General features: G+C 37.9%; 2 protein-coding genes across 2 annotated transcripts; both read left to right on the forward strand.

Moving 5' to 3' along the window:
- The first annotated feature begins 8,585 nt into the window (after window positions 1-8,585).
- LOC127511421 (antigen WC1.1-like) lies at window positions 8,586-9,449 on the forward strand. The gene has a single exon (XM_051892228.1). The coding sequence runs from the start codon at window positions 8,763-8,765 to the stop codon at window positions 9,447-9,449; it is 687 nt and encodes a 228-aa protein (XP_051748188.1). The 5' UTR covers window positions 8,586-8,762.
- Window positions 9,450-9,486: 37 nt separating this feature from the next.
- Window positions 9,487-23,552, forward strand: LOC127511422 (scavenger receptor cysteine-rich type 1 protein M130-like). The gene is made up of 13 exons (XM_051892229.1): window positions 9,487-9,566; window positions 10,220-10,279; window positions 10,400-10,450; window positions 10,588-10,665; window positions 10,798-10,860; window positions 10,980-11,042; window positions 11,238-11,300; window positions 11,407-11,700; window positions 11,789-12,112; window positions 12,300-12,506; window positions 13,868-13,945; window positions 16,169-16,231; window positions 23,539-23,552. The coding sequence occupies exons 4-13, from the start codon at window positions 10,593-10,595 to the stop codon at window positions 23,550-23,552; spliced, it is 1,242 nt and encodes a 413-aa protein (XP_051748189.1). The 5' UTR covers window positions 9,487-9,566; window positions 10,220-10,279; window positions 10,400-10,450; window positions 10,588-10,592.
- The last annotated feature ends 864 nt before the right edge of the window (window positions 23,553-24,416 follow it).

Here is a 24,416-nt window from a genome sequence, read left to right on the forward strand (position 1 = left end):
ATCCAGCTCTGTTTTGAGAGACTTTTAAGGGAGCAGGATTTGACTTTGGAAAAAATGTGTGCAAATCTGCAGGACAACAGAGCTGTCGCGGAAAAACAACAGAACGATTGAAGGACGAGTGACAGAGGAAGTGCACGCTGTAAAACAAGCTGTGAGAAAAGATAAAAGAGCACTGTAAACTGCAAGTTCTGCGGGAAAATGCATGAGAGAAATAAACAGAAATGTCCTGCATATGGGAAAAAGTGCAAAAAATAATGTGAAAAAAACAATCATTTTGCCACAATGTGCACAGAAAGAAAAAACTGTATACTATTACTGAGTCAGATGATGAAAGTTATGAGGACATCTTGTGTGTAACAGTACAGACAGTGAACACTGTGATGAAGGAGAAACAGAGGCCGCCCTCAAAACTCTTTGCTGCCATGCTCCCGGGAAAAGAACAGGTAAAGTTTCAGTTAGATTGTGGAGCCAGCTGTAACATTATATCTGTCAACCTGTTAAACCCAGCCACACAAATTGAAAAGACTGAGCAAGTGCTGGTGATGTACAATAAAAGCACACTGCAGCCATTGGGGAAATGTAAAGTTAAACTGAGAAATCCTAGAAACAAGAAACTGTAGCGATTAGAATTCATGGTTGTAGATGAGGAGCCCGCAGTGCCACTACTGAGCAGCAGGGCAGTACAATGAATCTAGTGAAAGTTCATTATGAAAACATCATGGCTGTGGATAGCATTGTCACCAAAGAGACCAGGAAAGATGAAATGTGGAGCATGAATAATATCAGAAACTATGCTGATGTGTTCCAGGGAGACGGATGTCTGGAGGGTGCGTATAAAATAGAAGCAGAGCCCACAATAACTCCAGTGAAACTGGCAAAGAGACGGGTCTTAAAGCAGAGCTGAGTGATCTTCAATGAAGAGGGATCATCACACCAGTAGACTGTAGCACAGAGTGGATTAGCAGTCTTGTTATTGTTAAGAAGCCATCAGGAAACCTCAGGATATACATAGATCCAAGACCACTCAACAGAGCTCTGAAAAGATGCCACTTTCTTCTGCCGACAATAGACGAAATACTGCCAGACTTGTCGAGGGCAAAAGTTTTCAGTGTGTGTGATGTCAAAAATGGATTTTGGCATGTGATCCTGGATGAGGAATCGAGTTACATGACCACATTTGCCACACCGTATGGCAGATACAGATGGCTGAGGATGCCGATGGCATCAGCCCCGCACCAGAGGTGTTTCAAAGAAAACTCAGTCAAGCTCTGGAAGGATTGTGAGGTATATATGTCATAGCTGATGACATCCTCATCACAGGAGAGGGCGAGACATTAGAATTAGCAAACCAAGACCATGACGACAAACTGAGAGCACTGTTGAATAGATGTAGAGAAAAGAACATCAAACTAAATGCAGAGAAGTTTCCATACATCGGACATTAACTTACCGCAGATGGGCTCAGAGTGGATCCTGAGAAGGCACGAGCGGTCAGAGACATGCCACGTCCAACAGATCTCAAGGGTGTCCAAAGGCTCCTGGGCATGGTAAACTATCTCTCGAAATTCTGTGACCACCTGTCAGATGGCTGTGAGATACTGAGGCAGCTAACTCATAAAGGCAGTATCTGGGAATGGTCAGATGCGCATGAACAAGCATTCACACGGCTCAAAGATGCCATCACCAAAGCCCCAATTCTCAAATATTACAACCCAGATGAACCACTGACACTTCAGTGTGATGCGTCGGAGACTGGGTTAGGGGCCGCTTTACTTCAGGAGGGGGCGCCAGTTGCTTATGGAAGTCGGGCATTGACTCAGACAGAGAGGGGTTATGCCCAGATAGAGAAAGAATGTTTGGCCATTGTCTTCGGTATGTAAAAATATGGGCGCAAAGTAACTGTACACTCTGACCATAAGCCACTGGAAAACATAGTAAGAAAACCCCTGCTGAACATCCCAAAACGCCTGCAAAGAATGTTACTTTAACTACAGAGATATGACATTAAAGTCAATTATATCATGTTGCTAGCTGACACGCTGAGCTGCTCATACTTACCTGAACATGCGTCAGAGGGTTCAGTAGAAATGGAGATTGAAAGCATAAACACAGTCCAGCATGTACATATAGCAGAAGAAAGACTCCAGGCCATCAGAGAGGAAACAAGTAAAGACAGAAAATTGCAAACACTGATCAGATTCATCCAGGAAGGTTGGCCAATGAACAAAAAGACTTGCCAAATGACATTGCACATTACAACTCTTTTCAGGAGGAACTGAGTGTGCAGAGTGGAATTGTCTTCAGGGCGGAGAGAGTTGTAATCCCCGACGCACTCAGAGGTGACGTTGTTCAGCACATTCACTCCTCACATTTGGGCATAGAGGGATGCCTAAGAAGGGCAAGAGAATGTGTTTATTGGTTGGGGATAAATGATCCGTTAAAGTCATTCATAGAAAAATGTGACATCTGCAGATCTATGGATGTGAAACAGCAGAAGGAGACTCTGTGGTCTCACAAACTACCAAGTAACCCATGGTCTAAGGTGGGGACAGATATATTCACTTTAGACAACAGAAACTACATGATCACTGTTGATTACCTCTCTAATTTCTGGGAGCTGGACTACTTACCTGACACACAATCCACCGCTGCTATCCATAAGCTGAAAGCCCATTTCGCAAGACACGGTATCCCAGATGTTGTTATCTCGGATAACGGCCCACAATACGCATCAGAAGATTTCAAAAGGTTCAGTAGACAGTGGGAATTTAAACACAAGACATCCTCACCGGCCTACCCACAAAGCAACGGGATGGCAGAATCAGCGGTAAAGACTGCAAAACGGCTGTTGAAAAAAGCAAAAGCTGATGGGAAGGATCCATACCTCGCCATGCTTGATCAGAGAAACACACCATCACAAGGGATCAAAGCAAGACCAGCACAGCGGTTGTTCAGTAGGAGAACCAGAACTCTGATGCCCATGCATGACAACCTGCTACAACCAAAGGTAATTCACACTCGACAAGAACAGATTGAAAACAAGAACCGTCAGGCTGCATATTATAACAGACATGCAAAAGATCTAGATCCTCTAAAACAAGGAGACAGAGTCCGTGTCCAGCCAGAGGAACATAACAAAACATGGAGAAAAGCGACAGTTGTGAAACCTGTGGACTACAGGTCTTATGACGTCCAGCTCGACTCAGGGAACATTCTGAGGAGAAACCGCCGACACCTCAGGAGGGACAGAAACACAGTAGTGGAAAACAGAGACTTGTCAGCCTGCAGAGGTGAACAGAGACAGTGTGACAGGCTCAAAACCAAGCACAGACACTCCTGTTGTTTCTGTTACAAAGTCTGGAAGAAAAGTGATTAGACCTCACTACCTTAAAGACTATGTACAGTAACCCTCTAATACTTACCTCCATGCTCCGGGAAATTTAGTTGGTATATTTGTTCAAAAAAAAAAGGAGGAAAAGATAAACAGTAAAGACAACATTTTATTTTGTTATAAGATTAATTGAAGGGAATATGTATTAGAATGCATTAAGAAGACATTTACAAATGCCACCTTACAGTTCTGAGTTACATTTCATGAAGTTCTTACGTGATCAAATTGTTTGAATTGTTTGTTTTTGAAAAAACAAAAAAAAGAAAGGATGTTGGGATGGTTGTTGTTGCAGCACGGACTGTATTCAGTGTGACACCAGTCGTCTTATTTTGTTTATATCTGATAGTACAGGCCGGGTTTGTTGTGTTTAATAAAGTAAGTGTACGCAACTAGATAACCGTCTATTCTATTTTATTTATAATAGAGGGTAGATTGAAACAGAGAGAGCGCGCGAGCAGAGTGCGCGGTCACAGAGGAGGAGGAGCTTGTTCAGCTCGCAGTCACAACTTGATGTTTCTATGGAGATTCTTGTAACACATCTTAAAAGTTTTTTTTTTATTCTGTTCATTGGTGAAACTTTTTTTATGCTGAAAATATATTTTACTAATACGAGGAACAAACCTGCATCTATATTGAGTTTTTTTTATGTAATACTAAATGTTTCTTCTAATAGAATGAAGCATCAAACTCATATGAAAAGGCCAAATATTCAAGATTACAGGGCAAATTAAAGTTTTCCGTGAAAAACCTGATATTAAAATCACTCTTGCTAAAGATTACATTCTGTCCCTCTGTGCATAGACTATAGGCTGTTACAACAGCAGATAAAGTGTAAAATTAATGTGCAGTGAAAATGAGCTCTACATGATACAAGTTACTTATAAATGTTGCTATAAGAGAAGAAAAACCATTGATTTCTGTCCTGAAACATGTTCACAGCTCCTTCATGCTCAACACAGGGACAGACCCTTGTAGTCTTCAATAAGAGGTGTTTTGCTGCCATCTGCTGGACAAATACAGCATTGCGGCATTAAACATGTTTATTGCTGTTGTTTATTATTCTCTAAGGTTTGCTTATTTGTGTACATGATATTTAATTTATTTAATAAAAAAACACATCTAAAATATAGTTTATACTATGGTGTAATCAAATTTTATTTAATGAGTAACGCATTATTAACACTCTAGTTACTACTATTAACTATAAGAAACTCTGATTAATGAATTAGTAAGTAATAGTGTAGTTGAATGTGGTAGTTTACTATTAGCTAATCAGTATTTCATACCTCATGGAGAACTACTATATACAGGTTCATAATTAACATGAATAATGTATAATGTATAATTAATTCTAACGTGAAGATCATGGTAACACATTAGTAATGACTGAAGTATTACCAAATCCTTTAGAAGGAATTACTAATTATTTGGATCAGTATTCTAAAGTGAGAAACATGATAACTCTCTAGTAACTACTGAAGTCATTGTAAACTTTTGAGGTTTTTGTACAGTTTGGTATAGTAATTCCTTTTGATGGATTTGGTAACACTTGAGTAATTACTAGTGGGTTACTATGATCTTCACTTTAAAATACTGATCCAAATAAGTAGTAGTTCCTTTAAAATTTTGTAGTAACCTTACAAAAACCTTACAATGACTTAGTTAGTAGAGAGTTATCATGTTTCTCACTTTAGAATACAGAGTTCTCTGGGAAGTAGGAAAAAAATAGCAGTTACTGATTAGCTAATAGTGAACTACCACATTCAGCTGAGCTCTGTTACTTACTAATTGACTAATCAGAGTTTCTTATAGTTAATAGTATTTACTAGAGTTATTAACACATTACTCATTTGTTCCTGTGTAGTTATTCATTAATGATGGAACAGTATTCTAAAGTGTTACTGATTTTTTTATTATTTATGTGATGTAGACACACAGGTTGCATTCTCAGGTTTTAGTAACTGAAACTTGTATGAAATATACTTTTTATATTGGCACTCTAAATAACAACATTTTTGTCTGTTTCATACTGTTTTATGTAATACTTACAGATCATAAACATTCTAGGCTTGTTAATGGATCTCACTTGTGCTCTGGGAGATTAGAGGTGGTTCATGGAAAAACATGGTACACAATGTGTGCTGCTGCCTTTGACCAGCAGGATGCAGAGGTTGTGTGTCGACAGCTGGGCTGTGGGGCTCCTGTACAGGTGCTGGGAGAAGATGCTTTTGGAAGAGGAGATGCTAAGATGTGGACACAAGAGATTCAGTGCAGAGGAGATGAATCTTATATATCTTTGTGTCCAACATCACCTCTCAAATACAACTGTACCCATGAGAATGTCATTGGACTGTTATGTTCTGGTAATGGAGCAGTAGTTTACAACTTATTGAGAATCACAAATGTTTTTTTTTTTTTATTTTCCATGTTTCATACTGTTTCATTAAACTCTCTGTTCTTTGTCCAGATTACACTGATCTCAGACTGGTCAATGGTCCTGACATCTGTTCTGGTCGAGTTGAACGTCAGTACGTCAGTAAATGGGGCACAGTGTGTGATGCATGCTGGGATATGAGAGCTGCCAGTGTCCTCTGTAGACAGCTGAATTGTGGGATTGCTGTGTCTGTTGTGGGATCAGACTGGTTTGGAGAGGGAAGTGGTGAAATCTGGGCTGATGTGTTTGATTGTGACGGGAATGAAACAAAACTCTCAAAATGTTCCATCTCTTCATGGAGTCGAGCTGAATGTTCTCATAGACGAGATGTTGGAGTCATCTGCTCTAGTGAGTCCATATTACTGGAAGATTCACTGATATTGTGCTGCTGAAAGACTTAATAGTATAAATACAATATTTCAGTTGTCTTCATTTACTGTATTTCACATGTTCATTTTAGACTGAAAGATTAAATGCCCTTGTCATTTATTTCTGAATTTATTTATTATTATGCAAATGTATTATTAATGTAAAGCATATTCTTGCAATTTCTTAATAAAATGCCACATCTTTCACTCAGATTCCTCTCTGGCTGTTCATGACGGTCTGGTGCGGTTGTCTGGAGAGAGACAGTGTGAGGGGGAGGTGGAAGTTTCCATCCATCAGGTCTGGAGGAGAGTTCTGCTGGACTCCTGGAGTCTCACTGAATCCTCTGTGGTCTGCAGACAGCTGGGCTGTGGCTCTGTGCTGAACTTCTCCGGCTCCTCTTCATCCAGTCCTGAACACAGTCATGAGTGTGTGACGGGCTTCCAGTGCTCTGGGAGTGAAGCTCATCTGGGGAACTGCAGCTCTCCACGAACTCTCAACTGCAGCTCCAAACAACAATTGTCAATCACCTGCCTTGGTGAGAAGAGCAACATCTGGGCAGACTCTTCAGTTGTTAGTGATCACTGATGTGTTTTTCTTTCTCTGAATATCAGGTCGCGGGTCCATCAGGCTGGTGGGTTCTGGGGGAGACTGTGCAGGGAGGCTGGAGGTTTTTCACAGTGGCTCATGGGGGACAGTGTGTGATGACTCCTGGGATATTAAAGATGCCCATGTGGTGTGCAGACAGCTGCAGTGTGGAGTGGCCCTCAGTAACCAGCAGGTACCAGCCTGGTTTAGTCCTGGTTCTGGACCCATATGGCTGGATGAGGTGGAGTGTGAGGGGAATGAGACCTCCCTGTGGAGCTGCTCTTCTCCAGGCTGGGGAAAACATGACTGTCAACACAAGGAGGATGTAGGAGTCGTGTGCTCAGGTAAACAGTAAAGTAATGTAAATGATTTTCAAAGATGTAAAAAAAAAAAAAAAAAAAAATCCTATGTAAGGGATAATGTACAGCTGGTCATTTTTACAAAATAAACTCCAGGATGATCAGGAGCTGATGGGTCTTGTATCATCTTAAAGGGTTTATTTTTCAACAATGACTACATGACTGCAATATTAGTCTGATATGCAGCATTGCCATGGATGACGATCAGTTTTTAAATATTTTTATTCACCAAGCAGAATCAAGTAGAATATTTAGTATAATATATTATGCACCTTATGTAAATATACACTGTGTACATGCTATCAGTGCTTGCAGCATGCATTAGACTTGTATTAACCAGTTATTTTAGGTGATATTTTTGGTTTACCAAAACCTGGATTCCAGTGGTTTTAATACACAACCTTTTCTATATTTTTGTATATGTAGCATTTTTGTTTAATACATTTTTTTTTTTTTTACAATTCTCATCAATAATTTATTTGGTTGAAGTTGATTCTCGTCCTTCTCTATCTAGAGTTTAAAGAGATCAGGTTAACTGAGGGCTGTGAAGGGAATGTGGAGGTTTTCTACAATGGATCCTGGGGTAATGTGTGCTGGAACCAGATGGAAACAGACACAGCGAGTCTGATCTGTCAAGAGCTGAACTGTGGAAGATCTGGTGTTTTGTCTGATTCTACAACAAGAGTGAAATCAGCTCGTAACTGGCTGGATGAAGTGAAATGTCGACCACATGATTCAAATCTGTGGCAGTGTCCATCTTCACCCTGGGGTCAGAACGACTGTAATGAAGATGAAGTGGCCAAAATCACCTGCTCAAGTGAGATGATATTTAAATGATGATCTCAATAGTCATGTTTCTTTAAAAACAATGTTTATAATGTGGTGATTAAACTAAACTGAGCTGATGGAAAGAGCCTAAAATTTATGAGATTTAAATTTTCACATTGATAATGTTTCACTGAGAGATGTTGTCAGAATAAGATTCAGAAAGAGCTTTATTGCCAAGTGTACTTGCACACACAAGTAATTTACCTTGGTATTGAAGCTTCCAGTACACACATATAAATATAACAAGTCACTTCATAACATTTAAGAATAAAAAATAAAAAATAGTGTAAAGACACAGATAGGTTTAGTCAAAATAAACATTTACAGATAATGAACATATTTACAGTATTGTGAATAATAATATAAATAAGTAGAACTAAATTAATTTACAAAGATATTGCACTAAACATTTCAAGAGGGAAATAGACTGTGGGAAGAAACTGTTCCAGTGATCTGAGGTGCCGTCAGGACTAATGACTCTGTATGCTAATGTTCAGTTCAATTAATTTTTAATCTCAGTGGAGGAAAATCCTGAATCTCCTCAGAGTCGTCTGACATGTTCTACCTCACCATCTCCTCACCAGAGACAGTGTTCAAGTAAGTTTTTTTGACAATACTTTAACATTTTTATTATAAGCCTGTATTTTGCTAATAAATTATTAATATATGTGCATTTAAACAATAATTTATTTGCATTTAAAATCGTAATCAAATTCATAAATGTAATTATACATTTAAAGCCATCTTTGTTCAGTTTCAGTATGTTTTGTTGTAAATGTGCTGAAGCTGGTCAGTGATGGTTGATGTGTGTGATTTAGAGCATCTTCCTCTCAGACTGAGTGGAGGCGAGGGCCGGTGCTCTGGGAGGCTGGAGGTGTATCATAACGCTGTGTGGGGCTCAGTCTGTGATGATCTGTGGGACATCAGCGATGCTCAGGTGGTCTGCAGGCAGCTGGGTTGTGGAGCAGCACTGAGGGCTGATGGGAATTCAGTCTTTGGTGCTGGTGAAGGTGTTGTGTGGCTGAACAGAGTCGAGTGCAGAGGGAATGAGATTCACCTGTGGGACTGTCCTCTCTCCCTGAAGAACCACACTGACTGCTCCCACAAAGATCACGCTGGACTCACCTGTACAGGTCACAGCAAAACATTAAGGATTATTAAGTTAAATAAATTATTTGTTTTGATTTTGAACGTGTCTGTGTCTGTTTTGCCAGATTTGTCAGTGTCCACTACTCCTGCCACACCAACATCAGCTTCTCCTCCAGTTTCTCAGACAGTGAGCTCAACATCAGTCACTCGTCCACAAACTCCTCCACAAACTCCTCTCTCTGTGCTTGTGATTGTATTGGGAGTTGTGCTCTTACTGCTCTTAGTGCCACTGCTTATACTGATTCAGCAGAACAGAGTGATGAGGAGAGGTAGGAGAGATCCAGAGACTGTCATATTGTGTCTTATTCAGTGTGTGATCAGTTATGTGTTGTGAACTGACAGCAGGTTTGTCTCTCTACACTCACAGCTCTCTCTAAGAGGAGACACAGGAGCACGACTGAGGCCGTTTATGAGGAGATTCATCACAGACACAATCACTTCACTCAGAGGGGTGAGACATGAGCCGTGAATCTTATTTAATATGATGAATTAATAAGAGAGTCTGTCAGACACTTGATGTTCATCTATTATTAGTCCTGTTAAACCTCCTGCAGAAAACCACAGAGCTGCAGGTGCATGTGTGTGTGTGTGTGTGTGTGTGTGTGTGTGTGTGTGTGTGTGTGTGTGTCTCTTCCTGTGTGTATTTTTAGGAGTAATAAGGATAGGTTCTTATGTTTGTATATGTAGGTGCAGGTGTGTGTGTGTGTGTGTGTGTGTGTGTGTGTGTGTGTGTGTGTGTGTGTGTCTCTTCCTGTGTGTATTTTTAGGAGTAATAAGGATAGGTTCTTATGTTTGTATATGTAGGTGCAGGTGTGTGTGTGTGTGTGTGTGTGTGTGTGTGTGTGTGTGTGTGTGTGTGTGTGTTTGTCTCTTCCTGTGTGTATTTCTGGAAGGCAGTGAGGAATGGGTTCATGTGAGGATACATGTGTGTTTACTAATAGGCCTCTAAAACATGAGATTTCTGCCTCTAATGCTTTTAAAATGTAAGTATTTAATATTTGTGTTGTGTTGTAAGTAACACAATTCTTTATGATCCAAAGGAAATGAGGATTCAGTCTGTTTGTAATGATGAACATGTTTCTGACTGTTCTGCTCCTTTAACAGGGAGTCTCATCTCTGAAGAACTGCATTCTGGGTATGAAGATGCTGATGAGCTTCTCTCAGGTTAGAGAGCTGAAGTATATTCAAAATAACACCTAAAATAAATTATTTGATTTACAAACTAAATGAAATACGTGACCAATAATTCAATTGTTCACAATACTAAAACTTTTCTCTTATTAGAAAAAGAGTTCAAGACTGTATATTATGATGATGTCACCAGTGATCTGAAAGGTCAGTAATTGATCACATGATTCATTCATTACCAGATTATTAAAAAACTGAATGGTCTCAAGACCTGCAACAGTATATTTTATGTTGTTTCCCAAAATATTAAAAACACTCAAAATATATCACATGTTTTGATGCAGAAGAGATGATGAAGGAAATCACACCGGGACACTATGATGATGTCATCACTGATGGACTGAAACCAGATCGTGAGACAGGTGTCGCTCTGATACTATATGATAGGAGATTAAATATTTAAAATATATAAAATCTGTGTGTGTATATATATATATATATTAAAAATGTATATACATTATATTTTGTATGTGTGTCTCATGTTCAATTTGTAGAAGACACACCTGAGAGCTATGATGATGTCATGACGAGTGGACAGAACTTTAATATTAAAAAAGGTGTTTTTACTTTTTATTCATTTTTTGTTTGTGTGTTTAACATAATACCTCTGAAGTGATGCTCAGCTCTGATATGATGATGTATCATTTGTTCTGTTTATATCTTCATGTTTATGTAGTGGACACACCGGCGCATTATGATGATGTCATCATTAATGGACAGAACATTCCAGGTGTAACAGGTGAGACACACAGAACTGTATTTTATCATCATCCACTAATATTGAACATGTTTCTACCATTAATGAATCATCATGACTTCATCAGGAGTAAATCTAATAGTCTCAGACAGTCATGAGGAGAAAGAGATCATCATCATCAATGACACAAGCTGTATTAAAATCACAATGTGAGGTTTTATTTCACATGTGTATCAGAGGGAGATCAGGAGGAGTATGATGATGTGAAGAACAGCAGTGAAGATGAGAGAAACCTGTTGGGTCGGTTATTGTATCTATTTTTATTTAAGTTCCTCATTTAAAGTAAATCTTGATGCATTTATAACAATGAATGAAAATATGAATTTACTTTTGTTTTTAAAAACAGACTATGATGATGTGGGGGAGGAGTCAAATAAAGAGCTTCGGTTCCTCAATGATTGGGGCACAGTGTGTGATGCATGCTGGGATATGAGAGCTGCTAGTGTCCTCTGTAGACAGCTGCATTGTGGGATTGCTGTGTCTGTTGTGGGATCAGACTGGTTTGGAGAGGGAAGTGGTGAAATCTGGGCTGATGTGTTTGATTGTGACGGGAATGAAACAAAACTCTCAGAATGTTCCATCTCTTCATGGAGTCGAGCTGAATGTTCTCATAGACGAGATGTTGGAGTCATCTGCTCTAGTGAGGGGATTTTATTTAAAAAAAAAAAAGAGTTAAATACATAAATTACCCTGCAATATCTTAATAAAATGCCACATCTTTCACTCAGATTCCTCTCTGGCTGTTCATGACGGTCTGGTGCGGTTGTCTGGTGAGCGACAGTGTGAGGGGGAGGTGGAAGTTTCCATCCATCAGGTCTGGAGGAGAGTTCTGCTGGACTCCTGGAGTCTCACTGAATCCTCTGTGGTCTGCAGACAGCTGGGCTGTGGCTCTGTGCTGAACTTCTCCAGCTCCTCTTCATCCAGTCCTGAACACAGTCATGAGTGTGTGACGGGCTTCCAGTGCTCTGGGAGTGAAGCTCATCTGGGGAACTGCAGCTCTCCACAAACTCTCAACTGCAGCTCCACACAACAGCTGTCAATCACCTGCCTTGGTGAGTAGAGCAACATCTGGGCAGATTCTTCAGTTGTTAGTGATCACTAATGTGTTTTTCTTTCTCTGAATATCAGGTCGCGGGTCCATCAGGCTGGTGGGTTCTGGGGGAGACTGTGCAGGGAGGCTGGAGGTTTTTCACAGCGGCTCATGGGGGACAGTGTGTGATGACTCCTGGGATATTAAAGATGCCCATGTGGTGTGCAGACAGCTGCAGTGTGGAGTGGCCCTCAGTAACCAGCAGGTACCAGCCTGGTTTGGTCCTGGTTCTGGACCCATATGGCTGGATGAGGTGGAGTGTGAGGGGAATGAGACGTCCCTGTGGAGCTGCTCTTCTCCAGGCTGGGGAAAACATGACTGTCAACACAAGGAGGATGTAGGAGTCGTGTGTTCAGGTAAACAGTAAAGTAATGCAAATGATTTTCAAAGATACATTTAATTGTTTTTCACAAAATATCCTATGTAAATGATAATGTACAGCTGGTCATTTTTACAAAATAAACTCCAGGATGATCAGGAGCTGATGGGTCTTGTATCATCTTAAAAGGGTTTATTTTTCAACAATGACTATATGATTGCAATGTCAGTCTGATATACAGCGTTGCCATGGATGACGATCATTTTTTAATATTTTTATTGACCAAGCTGAACCAAGTAGAATATTTTGTATAATATATTATGCACTTTATATAAATATACAATGTGTACATGCTATCAGTTCTTGCAGCATGCATTAGACTTGTATTAACCAGTTATTTTAGGTGATATTTTTGGTTTACCGAAACCTGGATTCCAGTGGTTTTAATACACACCCTTTTCTATATTTTTTGTATATGTAGCATTTTTGTTTAATAATTTTTTTTTTTTTTACAATTCTCATCAATAGCCTATTTAGTTGAAGTTGATTCTCATCCTTCTCTATCTAGAGTTTAAAGAGATCAGGTTAACTGAGGGCTGTGAAGGGAATGTGGAGGTTTTCTACAATGGATCCTGGGGTAATGTGTGCTGGAACCAGATGGAAACAGACACAGCGAGTCTGATCTGTCAAGAGCTGAACTGTGGAAGACCTGGTGTTTTGTCTGATTCTACAACAAGACTGAAATCAGCTCCTAACTGGCTGGATAAAGTGAAATGTCGACCACATGATTCAAATCTGTGGCAGTGTCCATCTTCACCCTGGGGTCAGAATGACTGTAATGAAAATGAAGTGGCCAAAATCACCTGCTCAAGTGAGAATATATTTAAATGATATTTTTCTTTAAAAACAATGTTTATAATGTGGTGAGTAAACTCTTTCTGAAAAACTAAACTGATGGAAAGAGCCTAAAATTTATGAGATTTAAATTGTTTTCACACTGAGGATGTTTCACTGAGAGATGTTGTCAGAATCAGATTCAGAAAGAGCTTTAATGCCAAGTGTACTTGCACACACAAGTAATTTACCTTAGTATTGAAGCTTCCAGTACACATATAAATATAATAAGACACTTCATAACATTTAAGAATAAAAAATAAAAAATAGTGTAAAGACACCGATAGGTTTAGTCAAAATAAACATTTACAGATAATGAACATATTTACAGTATTGTGAATAATAATATGAATAAATATAACTAAATTAATTTACAAAGATATTGCACTAAACATTTCAATAGGGAAATAGCCTGTGGGAAGAAACTGTTCTAGTGATCTGAGGTGCCGTTAGGACTAATGACTCTGTATCCTAATGTTCAGTTCAATTAATTTTTAATCTCAGTGGAGGAAAATCCTGAATCTCCTCAGAGTCGTCTGACATGTTCTACCTCACCATCTCCTCACCAGAGACAGTGTTCAAGTAAGGTTTTTTGATAATACTTTTACATTTTTATTATAAGCCTGTATTTTCCTAATAAATGATTAATATATGTGCATTTAAACAAGAATTTATTTGCATTTAAAATCGCAATCAAATTCATAAATGTAATTATACATTTAAAGCCATCTTTGTTCAGTTTCATTGTGCGTTTTGTTGTAAATGTGCTGAAGCTGGTCAGTGATGGTTGATGTGTGTGATTTAGATCATGTTCCTCTCAGACTGAGTGGAGGGGAGGGACGGTGCTCTGGGAGGCTGGAGGTGTATCATAACGCTGTGTGGGGCTCAGTCTGTGATGATCTGTGGGACATCAGCGATGCTCAGGTGGTCTGCAGGCAGCTGGGTTGTGGAGCAGCACTGAGGGCTGATGGGAATTCAACCTTTGGTGCTGGTGAAGGTGTTGTGTGGCTGAACAGAGTCAAGTGCAGAGGGAATGAGATTCACCTGTGGGACTGTCCTTTCTCCTTGAAGAGCCACACTGACTGCTCCAACAAAGATCACGCTGGACTCACCTGTGCAGGTCACAGCAAAACATTAAGGAATGTTAAATCAGTTATTTGCTTTGATTTTGAATGTGTTTGTGTATTTTTCGACAGATTTGCCAGATTTGTCAGTGTCCACTACTCCTGCCACAACAACATCAGCTTCTCCTCCAGTTTCTCAGACAGTGAGCTCAACATCAGTCTCTCCTCCACAAACTCCTCCAGCAGCGTCTCTCTCTGTGCTTGTGATTGTACTGGGAGTTGTGCTCTTACTGCTCTTAGTGCCACTGCTTATACTGATTCAGCAGAACAGAGTGATGAGGAGAGGTAGGAGAGATCCAGAGACTGTCATATTGTGTCTTATTCAGTGTGTGATCAGTCATGTGTTGTGAACTGACAGCAGGTTTGTCTGTCTACACTCACAGCTCTCTCTAAGAGGAGACACAGGAGCACGACTGAGGCCGTTTATGAGGAGATTCATCACAGACACAATCACTTCACTCAGAGGGGTGAGACATGAGCTGTGAATCTTATTTAATATGATTAATTAATAAGAGAGTCTGTCAGACACTTGATGTTCATCTATTATTAGTCCCGTTAAACCTCCTGCAGAAAACCACAGAGCTGCAGGTGTGTGTGTGTGTGTGTGTGTGTGTGTGTGTGTGTGTCTCTTCCTGTGTGTATTTTTAGGAGTAATAAAGATAGGTTCTTATGTTTGTACATGTAGGTGCAGGTGTGTGTGTGTGTGTTTGTCTCTTCCTGTGTGTATTTCTGGAAGGCAGTGAGGAATGGGTTCATGTGAGGATACATGTGTGTTATACTAATAGGCCTCTAAAACATGAGATTTCTGCCTCTAATGCTTTTAAAATGTAAGTAATTAATATTTGTGTTGTGTTGTCAGTAACAAAATGCTTTATAATCCAAATGAAATGAGGATTCAGTCTGTTTGTAATGATGAACATGTTTCTGACTGTTCTGCTCCTTTAACAGGGAGTCTCATCTCTGAAGAACTGCATTCTGGGTATGAAGATGCTGATGAGCTTCTCTCAGGTTAGAGAGCTGAAGTATATTCAAAATAACACCTAAAATAAATTATTTGATTTACAAACTAAATGAAATACATGACCAATAATTCAATTGTTCACAATACTAAAACTTTTATCTTATTAGAAAAAGAGTTCAAGACTGTATATTATGATGATGTCACCAGTGATCTGAAAGGTCAGTAATTGATCACATGATTCATTCATTACCAGATGATTAAAAAACTGAATGGTCTCAAGACCTGCAACAGCATATTTTAAATTTTGTTTCCCAAAATATTAAAAACACTGAAAATATATCACATGTTGTGATGCAGAAGAGATGATGAAGGAAATCACACCGGGACACTATGATGATGTCATCACTGATGGACTGAAACCAGATCGTGAGACAGGTGTCGCTCTGATACTATATGATAGGAGATTAAATATTTAAAATATATTAAAAATGTATATACATTATATTTTGTATGTGTGTCTCATGTTCAATCTGTAGAAGACACACCTGAGAGCTATGATGATGTCATGACGAGTGGACAGAACTTTAATATTAAAAAAGGTGTTTTTACTTTTTGTTCATTTTTTGTTTGTGTATGTTTAACATAATACCTCTGAAGTGATGCTCAGCTCTGATATGATGATGTATCATTTGTTCTGTTTATATCTTCATGTTTATGTAGTGGACACACCGGCGCATTATGATGATGTCATCATTAATGGACAGAACATTCCAGGTGTAACAGGTGAGACACACAGAACTGTATTTTATCATCATCCACTAATATTGAACATGTTTCTACCATTAATGAATCATCATGACTTCATCAGGAGTAAATCTAATAGTCTCAGACAGTCATGAGGAGAAAGAGATCATCATCATCAATGACACAAGCTGTATTAAAATCACAATGTGAGGTTTTATTTCACATGTGTATCAGAGGGAGATCAGGAGGAGTATGATGATGTGAAGAACAGCAGTGAAGATGAGAGAAACCTGTTGGGTAGATTATTGTATCTATTTTTATTCATTATGTTGCTCATTTAAACCAAATCTTGATGCATTTATAACAATGAATGAAAATATGAATTTACTTTTCTTTTTAAAAACAGACTATGATGATGTGGGGGAGGAGTCAAATAAAGAGGGAGGGGCCATATGACTCACTGACCACACCCACTGCCTCTGATCATCAAATCATATTACAGTTACTGGAGATACTGGGAGTTTGTTATGTTGCTACTAATGCATCAGTACCTTATGTTTTTATGTTATTTCAAATCTTTTTGAATGAAATATGACATGCTTTACAAAATTTGGTAACAAAAAATAATCAGTTTTCAGTAGCTGATTATCAATGCATACTCAAAAGATATGTTTTTTAAATCATTAAATGATTTTTTATTAACTTCATGAATGAATGAAATTTTTAAAAAGCATTTAGAGGAAAGTGGACAAAAGAAAATGTGAAAAAATAATTCTTAGGCTATTTTAGGCAGTATCTAATAATGACAAAATTTAAAATAAATGTAGAGCATAATAATTCCCAATGCAATTTTAAACTGTAGTGATAACAACAAAAAGGTTTGCAAAGATTATTGTACACATAATTTTGTTCATAAAAAAAAATCACACACATTTAAACACCTTCACAGTTTATTGTGTGATGGTCCATTTTAAATTTAAAATACATAAAATAACTTTTTTTTTTTAGTTTTATTTTGTGGATGATACTGAATTATTTGCACTGGAATATTTTGCTTTAGCTCCATCTGCAGGTTGAGTTTGGACTGATTATTCTTGGATTTTGTTTTCAACAACTTTTCAACTCTTTCAAGAATTCCTACACAGACTATAATAAAACATCAAACATTTGCCAAAGTATTTAAAGGGCACTGAATATGTTTACATGACATTAGGCTACATATTGTACATTCCTTAAGACACGGTAAACTTATAAATATATTCTATCTTTTCTTTCTTCTTTTTTAATCGTGCAAGAAAGTAAACTAATTCAGTTACCTCAACACGAAAGCAACATAATCTGATCATTTTTGTTACTTTTATTTATTATATTTTTTATTATTTATCATATTTTAATTCAAGACCATACATGTAAATAAATATGAACAGTATATCAAGATGTCGGTAGATGGATATGACGCCAAGTTCCAGTATAGCCGTTGTGGACGCGCCGGTGTAAACACGGTAAGTTTCTGCGCATTGGATAGGCTACACTGTGTTTCAGTCGTGGTTGTATTGAGTTGACCGCTGTATCAGCGGGTTGATACTAGAGCAGTGCTGTGAGTGTCAGTTGCTCGTGTTAAAGTCACTGTACTAGTCTAATGCGGTCCTCAACTAAAATGTTCTACTGTAGCAGGAATCCCGGGAAAAGTCCACAAGGAACGGAGAGCGGGCGCGATAAATGGACGTTACTCTTCTAGAATTGTATTTGCAATAAATAATAAATCAGTGACCAGCTCACACTGAATGTTGATGTTCTGTTGTTCGAGGAGGAGATATTAACAGTTGAAAAGATCCAACTAAAGTCTTAATTTTCCCATTTAAAAAATGGGGAAAATAAATAATAATAATAAAAAAACACGTTAATTTGCCCCTTTCTTTTATGGCTTCATTTGACAGTTTCATTTGATTTTTAATAAACACTTAGGCCTACCTTTAGAAAGGATTATTATGAGAACCTGCTGAAAATAAATAGGCCTATCTCTCTCACTGCTACAGTGTATTTACGTCATTCTGTCACTGTTTTACAACCTCAAATCAAGAAAAGTTGAAACATTTTGTAAAACGCAATAAAATCAAGAATATGTGATTTGTTAATTCTCTTGAAACTTTGACAAAAGTACAAAGAAAAGATTTTCATTGTTTTCACTGACCAACTTGATTGTATTTTGTAAATACAGTATAAACAAATTTTGATGTTGATGGCTGCAACTCCAAAAACGTTGGATCATGTTTCCCACTGTGTCACATCACCTTTCCTTTTAATTACACTTTTTAATCATTTGGGAATTGAGGATACTAATTGTTGCAGTTTTGCCAGTGTCATTTTACCCAATCTCACCTGATACAAGACATCTGCTCAACAGTCTGTGGTCGTTGTTGTCTGATTTTCTTTTTCATGATGGCCGCACATTTTCGATAAGAGACAGATCTGGACTGCTGTCAGTCAAACACATCAGAATGAGGCCTGCCATTGTCTTGATTCCCAGAAAAGATGTGATCTTGATGGCAGTATATGTCTCTGTACAATCCCAATATACTCCTCCACATCAATGATTCCTTCACACATATGAAGTCACTCATGCCGTTTGCACTGATGCACCTCCATACCATGACAGATGTTTGATTTTACACCTGTCTCTGATGAAAGTCTGGATGGGACTTTCATCTTCGGGACAGAAAACTCGATGTCTGTTTGAAACATGGACTCATCTGACCACAGCACACATTTCCACTGTCATTTAGATCATCTGAGATGAACTCGGGCCCAGAGAACTCACCGCTATCTCTGCATTGAACAGATGTATAGCTTTTTTCTTTGTGTAAAAGAGATTCAAGTTGCATTTTTTTGATGCAGCAGCAGACTGTGTTAAGTGACAACAGTTTTCTAAAGTACTCCTGAGTCCATGTGGCTATATTTAACACAGCAGCATGACGGTTTTTCATCTAATGCCATATGAGGGGTCAAAGGTCAAACACATTTCAACAGAAGTTTCCTGCGTTGCCCTACATGAACTGAGATTTCTCTGGATTCCCTGAATCTTTTCACAATATTATGTATGCTATAGATGGTGGAAGACCTAAATACTTTGCCATCTTGCATTGAGAAATGTTATTTTTGAATTGTTTGACAATTCTCTCATGAAATTTGACACAAAGTGGAGAGCCATGACCCATCTGTGCTTGCAAAATTGAGCCTTTGGTGGATGTTCCTTTTATACCCAAACATGATCCCCTCACCTATTACCAATTCACCTGCTCATTGTGGACTGTTTCAAAACTGTTTAACTTGGATATTCTGAAATCTTTTCACTATTATTTTGCCTCTGTCACAACTATTTTGGAGTGTGCTGCAGCATCAAAATCAAAATGTGTTTATATTTACAAAATACAATTAATTTGTCCAGTGAAAACTTTTTTCTTTGTACTTTTGTCAGTTAAATAAAGGTTCAAGAGAATTAAGAAATCACAGATTCTTGATTTTATTGCATTTTACAAAATGTCCTAACTTTTCTTGATTTGGGGGGTTGTACAATAGCCTGTCTTACAACAGCAGATGAAGAGTAAAATGAATGTGCTGTGAAGAGAGCTATATGTTAAAAAATTACAATTGTAGCTATAAACAAAGTAGCTGTAAACAAAGAAATTTACAATTTATGCCCATAAAAATGTATGAGAAACTCCATCATGGACAAGACTCTCTTCTGCTTCTCTTTACAATAAGTGTTTTGCTGCCATCTGCTGGATGAATTACGTATTGCAATATTAAACACATCTACAGCTACAAATGTCTTACTGTAGATATAATGCCAAATTAATATATGTGGAACAGAAACCAATGTTTATTTACAAATGTGGTTTGAAATTTGTCTGTTTGTTGTACACAACCACTCCAGTTCATTTAATAATTTATTAACATACTGTTAATTGTGCTCTTGGTAAGAATATCATGACATTGTAGTAAAATACACCAAATATTATACATTTGTCCCAATTACTATTTCTATATTTAAAGCAAAGATCAAGTATTTAAGTGTGTGAAATAAAGCGTCAGTAAGTGATCAGTCAGTCATCAGTGTTGTATGTTGTGTGTGCAGATCCAGGCTTTGATGCTGAATATAACCTGCAGTGTTTCTCTATCAGTCTCTTTAAGTTTAGTGTGACTTTATCTCCACGCTGACATATGACTGACACGAGTCATAAGTACACTCAGTAAGTACACTCAGGGTCAGATCCTTTTTTTTAATTGATAAAGCATGCTATAACTATTGGATAAATGAATTGAAATTTATTTTAAATTGATTTACATGTGACATATTATGCAGTATTATGCAATGTCACTTTCATAACTTCTGTATGGTTATTATTGCATTGATGTATGCTCATTTAATGATGTATCTCTCATCGTGTGAATGTGAGGCTTGTGAAAGGTGACAGTCGCTGTGCTGGTAGAGTGGAGGTTCTTCATGATGGTCAGTGGGGAACAGTGTGTGATAATAGCTGGGATATGACTGATGCTGCAGTGGTGTGTAGAGAGCTGAACTGGAGGCTTTACAAGCACCAGGATATTCTTACTTTGGACCAGGATCACGAAAAATCTGGATGAATGGAGTGCGGTGTGAAGCATCAACACTGAAGGACTGTGGATCAAAATGATGGGGTAAACATAGCAGCTCATGTGACCATCATAAATATGATGCTGGTGTCAGAGGCTCATGTAAGCAGTTTCATACACCTCATTTTTGTATTTTGGCTTCTTCTTCTTTTTTTTTTTTCCTTTTTTTTCAGTATGCCTAGGTCAAGGGTGTCCAAACTCGGTCCTGGAGAGCCACTGTTCTGCAAGGTTTAGCATCAATTGCTTCAACACACCTGACTGGAAGTGTCTAGTATGCCTAGACCTTGATTAGCTGGTTCAGATGTGTTTAATTGTTAGGTTGCTGAACTCTGCAGGATGGTGGCCCTCAGGAGCAGGGTTGAACACCCCTGGCCTAAGTCTTGGAAGAGAAAGACAAATTTAGGGATGTAAAATGAGCATTTGCTCATTTTATTAATTTATTTCATAATGTTACATCTCACCCCAGAGTCTGTTACTAACCCGGACAATGAGGTGAATTGTAACATTTCACTCCACGTGTTTGAAACTAAACCACGCATTTTCTGTTTGTGCTGCAAAGATAACAGCTATGTCATTTAATAGCTGACACTTGTAACTAGTTTTAATCACATTTTGAATGCGTATAATATTTTTTAACGCATACCCTCTTTACCCTCATATTAAACTTTCTTTAGTTTATGGTGCATTACGTAGTGTACTGTACTAAAGTAAATTAATAAATGTAATGAGGTGAGAAATGTAAAGAGTTTTGTTGTTTATTTTCTTTTGATAGGTTATTTTGATTTTCTTATTTCCAGGCAGTGGATTATATTGTGATGTGTGCTGCGTTCGGAATATCGTTCTGACAACTAATTAATGAGACTGATTAGGAAATGAGAGACACCGGGGTGGGAGCTGTGGAATTGTGACTGGGAATGGGAAGGATTAAAAAGAGTGTAAAAGAGAATGAATCGGACGGGCTGCTGGTCAAGCTACAAACCAAAATAGGACGCCGGGACTCATATTGTTGGGAGGGGGGTGTCGTTCGCGGTCAGTTAGAGCCGCCGGCGACGAAGACAGATAGATAGTGGGGACGGGACGGGACGGGACGGGGCGAGTGTAGGTATGGGACTGGGAGTTAGGAGTGCCGTTGTTCCTTATTTATTGTGCTTACGCCATTGAACTGTCAGAGCGTGCAAGCGCATATAGCTGGGCTGTGCCCTTTCTGAACAGACTTCTACTGCGGGGATCTCTTTCTGTGACTGAGACTGTCATGTACAGAAGTCCTTGTGAGCGTTGAATTGACGACACGCGGCTCGCATTTCCCACACTGGCTTAAAGAATTAAAGGTGGTGGCAGCAGCCTATTAAGGACAGTAAATATTACAATACGTCCACCATGGTCCAAAACCATATTGGCTTCCAATGTTCAAGAAAATGTCACCAGACTCCTAGAGAAGCTCTTGTTATTGCAACAGAAGAACAATGAGCCATAACACACTGCCAACTCAATCAAGGAGTTTATCAGGGGAAAGAAATGGAAGGTCTTAGATTGGCTGTCAGTCTCCAGATTTAAATCCTATTGCACATGCATTTCACCCTCTTATTTTACTTGGTGAGCATTTGAAAAACATTGAAAATCTTAAATATTTTTCAAAACTTTTGGCCACCACTGCAGATCACATCATAGGTTCTTCCTATCCCAGTCTTTTCAAAATTTCATATGAACAAGAATTCATTTTGGGTGCTCATTTCACCTGGATTTCTAAATTGTTTATATTTACAACATTATATTTAAATCTTAGCATTTAACAAAGATTTTGAGTAACAACATTGTACTCATTTATAAAACATAACCACACAGAGTCTATACATTTATCTTGAATTACATAACCAAGGACTGAAAATAACATTTCTCATTTATTTGGGTTCTGCAATAGTGTAATAAACACAAGATGTAATATTTCCTCTTTTAGTATTTTTTTTTATTATTATTATTTTTAGAGAAAAAACAAACATTAATTGTAGTCTAATTAATTATGCAACATTACGAACTAATGTCATTTAACGATGTCATTTAACTTATTAATTAACTTATAACATTTAATTACATTACAACATTACAATATTGAAAAGTTTTTAAACTGCACTTATAAATATTATGTAACAGTGACATTCAAATGATTTGTATTTACTCAAAGAAATTTTGTCAGCTTTACTTGAAATTCTTTTGTTCATACTAACTACATTATTTGTACAAATTACTCAATATAGTTGCGTGGAACCACTTGACACTTCTTTAAGCAAATCCAACAATTAGTTTTTTTTTGAGTGAATGTGCCATTTTGAAATCTCGGTTTTTGTATGAATGTTAAATGTTCAACATAGCCTATATAATAATAATAATAATAATAATGATAATAATAATAATAATAATAACAATAATAATAATAATAATTATTATTATATATATTATATATATATATATATATATATATATATATATATATATATATATATATATATATATATATATATATATCTCGGCACTGCAGAAGCTCACCTCCCCTGATGGGAAACCGTGGTGGGTCAGGATACAGCGGACGATTCACTGTCCTCTTGGCTCCAGCATCAGACAACACACATGCTGAAATGTAACAGTCTGTTTTATACAGTAATGCCCATTCTATGTAATTCCTTTTTATCAACAAATAGTCTGCATCAAATGAATGAATGTAAAACTGATTTAGGGCTAAATTCTTCAGTGAATCAACGTCTTTGTATTTTTATTAACATTAATAATATTACACTGAAATAATAAGATTATTAAATGCCTTCACTAAAAACTATTTGCCTGGAAGCAAAGTTGCCAGTTGTGTGTTGTCATGATTTAGAGACTACAGCATGCTTACAACACATGAAATAAACTGTAAATGTGTCTGTGGCCTAATAACATTTTTGTAACCGATGCTGTTGTGATAATTCTGTCATTTCTTGTGTAGCCTAAATAAATCACAAAGGTAGACAAACTCGATAGTATGTAGTTGCAAGTTTAGTTTCAGTTGATTGTAGGTAAGTATCCGCTTCATCTAGCTCTTACTTTGTTCTCTGTTATAAATGTGAACCCCGTTCCAATGATTCAGTCCGTGAGTTTGAATCATTCGATTCTGATCGTTGTGCTAACCCGCTAAATTCAGTGTAAAGAACCGATTCAGAAGATTCATTCGGAAATCGGAATTTTTAAAACATGACATAATTCCGGAATTATTGCCAGGAAAATGTTTGAGTAAAATTGTACTGGAACTACGGTGACCGGGAGTTCATTCTAGGTTGCTGGTCGCGCAGGTTGTTTACACATTTAACTCCTGGCCATGAGAAATAGATGTCGTTCCCTCACCATATGATCTCGAGGCCACGACTTTACATCGCCACGACATAAGGATGTCTAACTGAACTGAACATGTCCCCTCCCGGTAACCGTGTGGAACAGACAACAGTAGATTATTTTAACTGTGGCTCGTGTCACAGTCACTAGTCTGGCGAAGCCAGATAGAGCAAAGCGCCTATAGTCACCAGAAGTTTGTCATCTCATA

The sequence above is a fragment of the Ctenopharyngodon idella genome, chromosome 4 (assembly GCF_019924925.1).
Source record: "Ctenopharyngodon idella isolate HZGC_01 chromosome 4, HZGC01, whole genome shotgun sequence".
Classification (NCBI taxonomy): domain Eukaryota; kingdom Metazoa; phylum Chordata; class Actinopteri; order Cypriniformes; family Xenocyprididae; genus Ctenopharyngodon; species Ctenopharyngodon idella.

Bases quoted from the DNA above. Each gene is read 5' to 3' on its own strand.
- LOC127511421 (XM_051892228.1), top strand. From the start codon at position 8,763: ATGGTTGATGTGTGTGATTTAGAGCATCTTCCTCTCAGACTGAGTGGA.
- LOC127511422 (XM_051892229.1), top strand. From the start codon at position 10,593: ATGATGAAGGAAATCACACCGGGACACTATGATGATGTCATCACTGAT. The intron at 10,666-10,797 runs GTGTCGCTCTGA...TTCAATTTGTAG, and splicing joins GAAACCAGATCGTGAGACAG to AAGACACACCTGAGAGCTAT. The intron at 11,701-11,788 runs GTGAGGGGATTT...TCTTTCACTCAG, and splicing joins TGTTGGAGTCATCTGCTCTA to ATTCCTCTCTGGCTGTTCAT.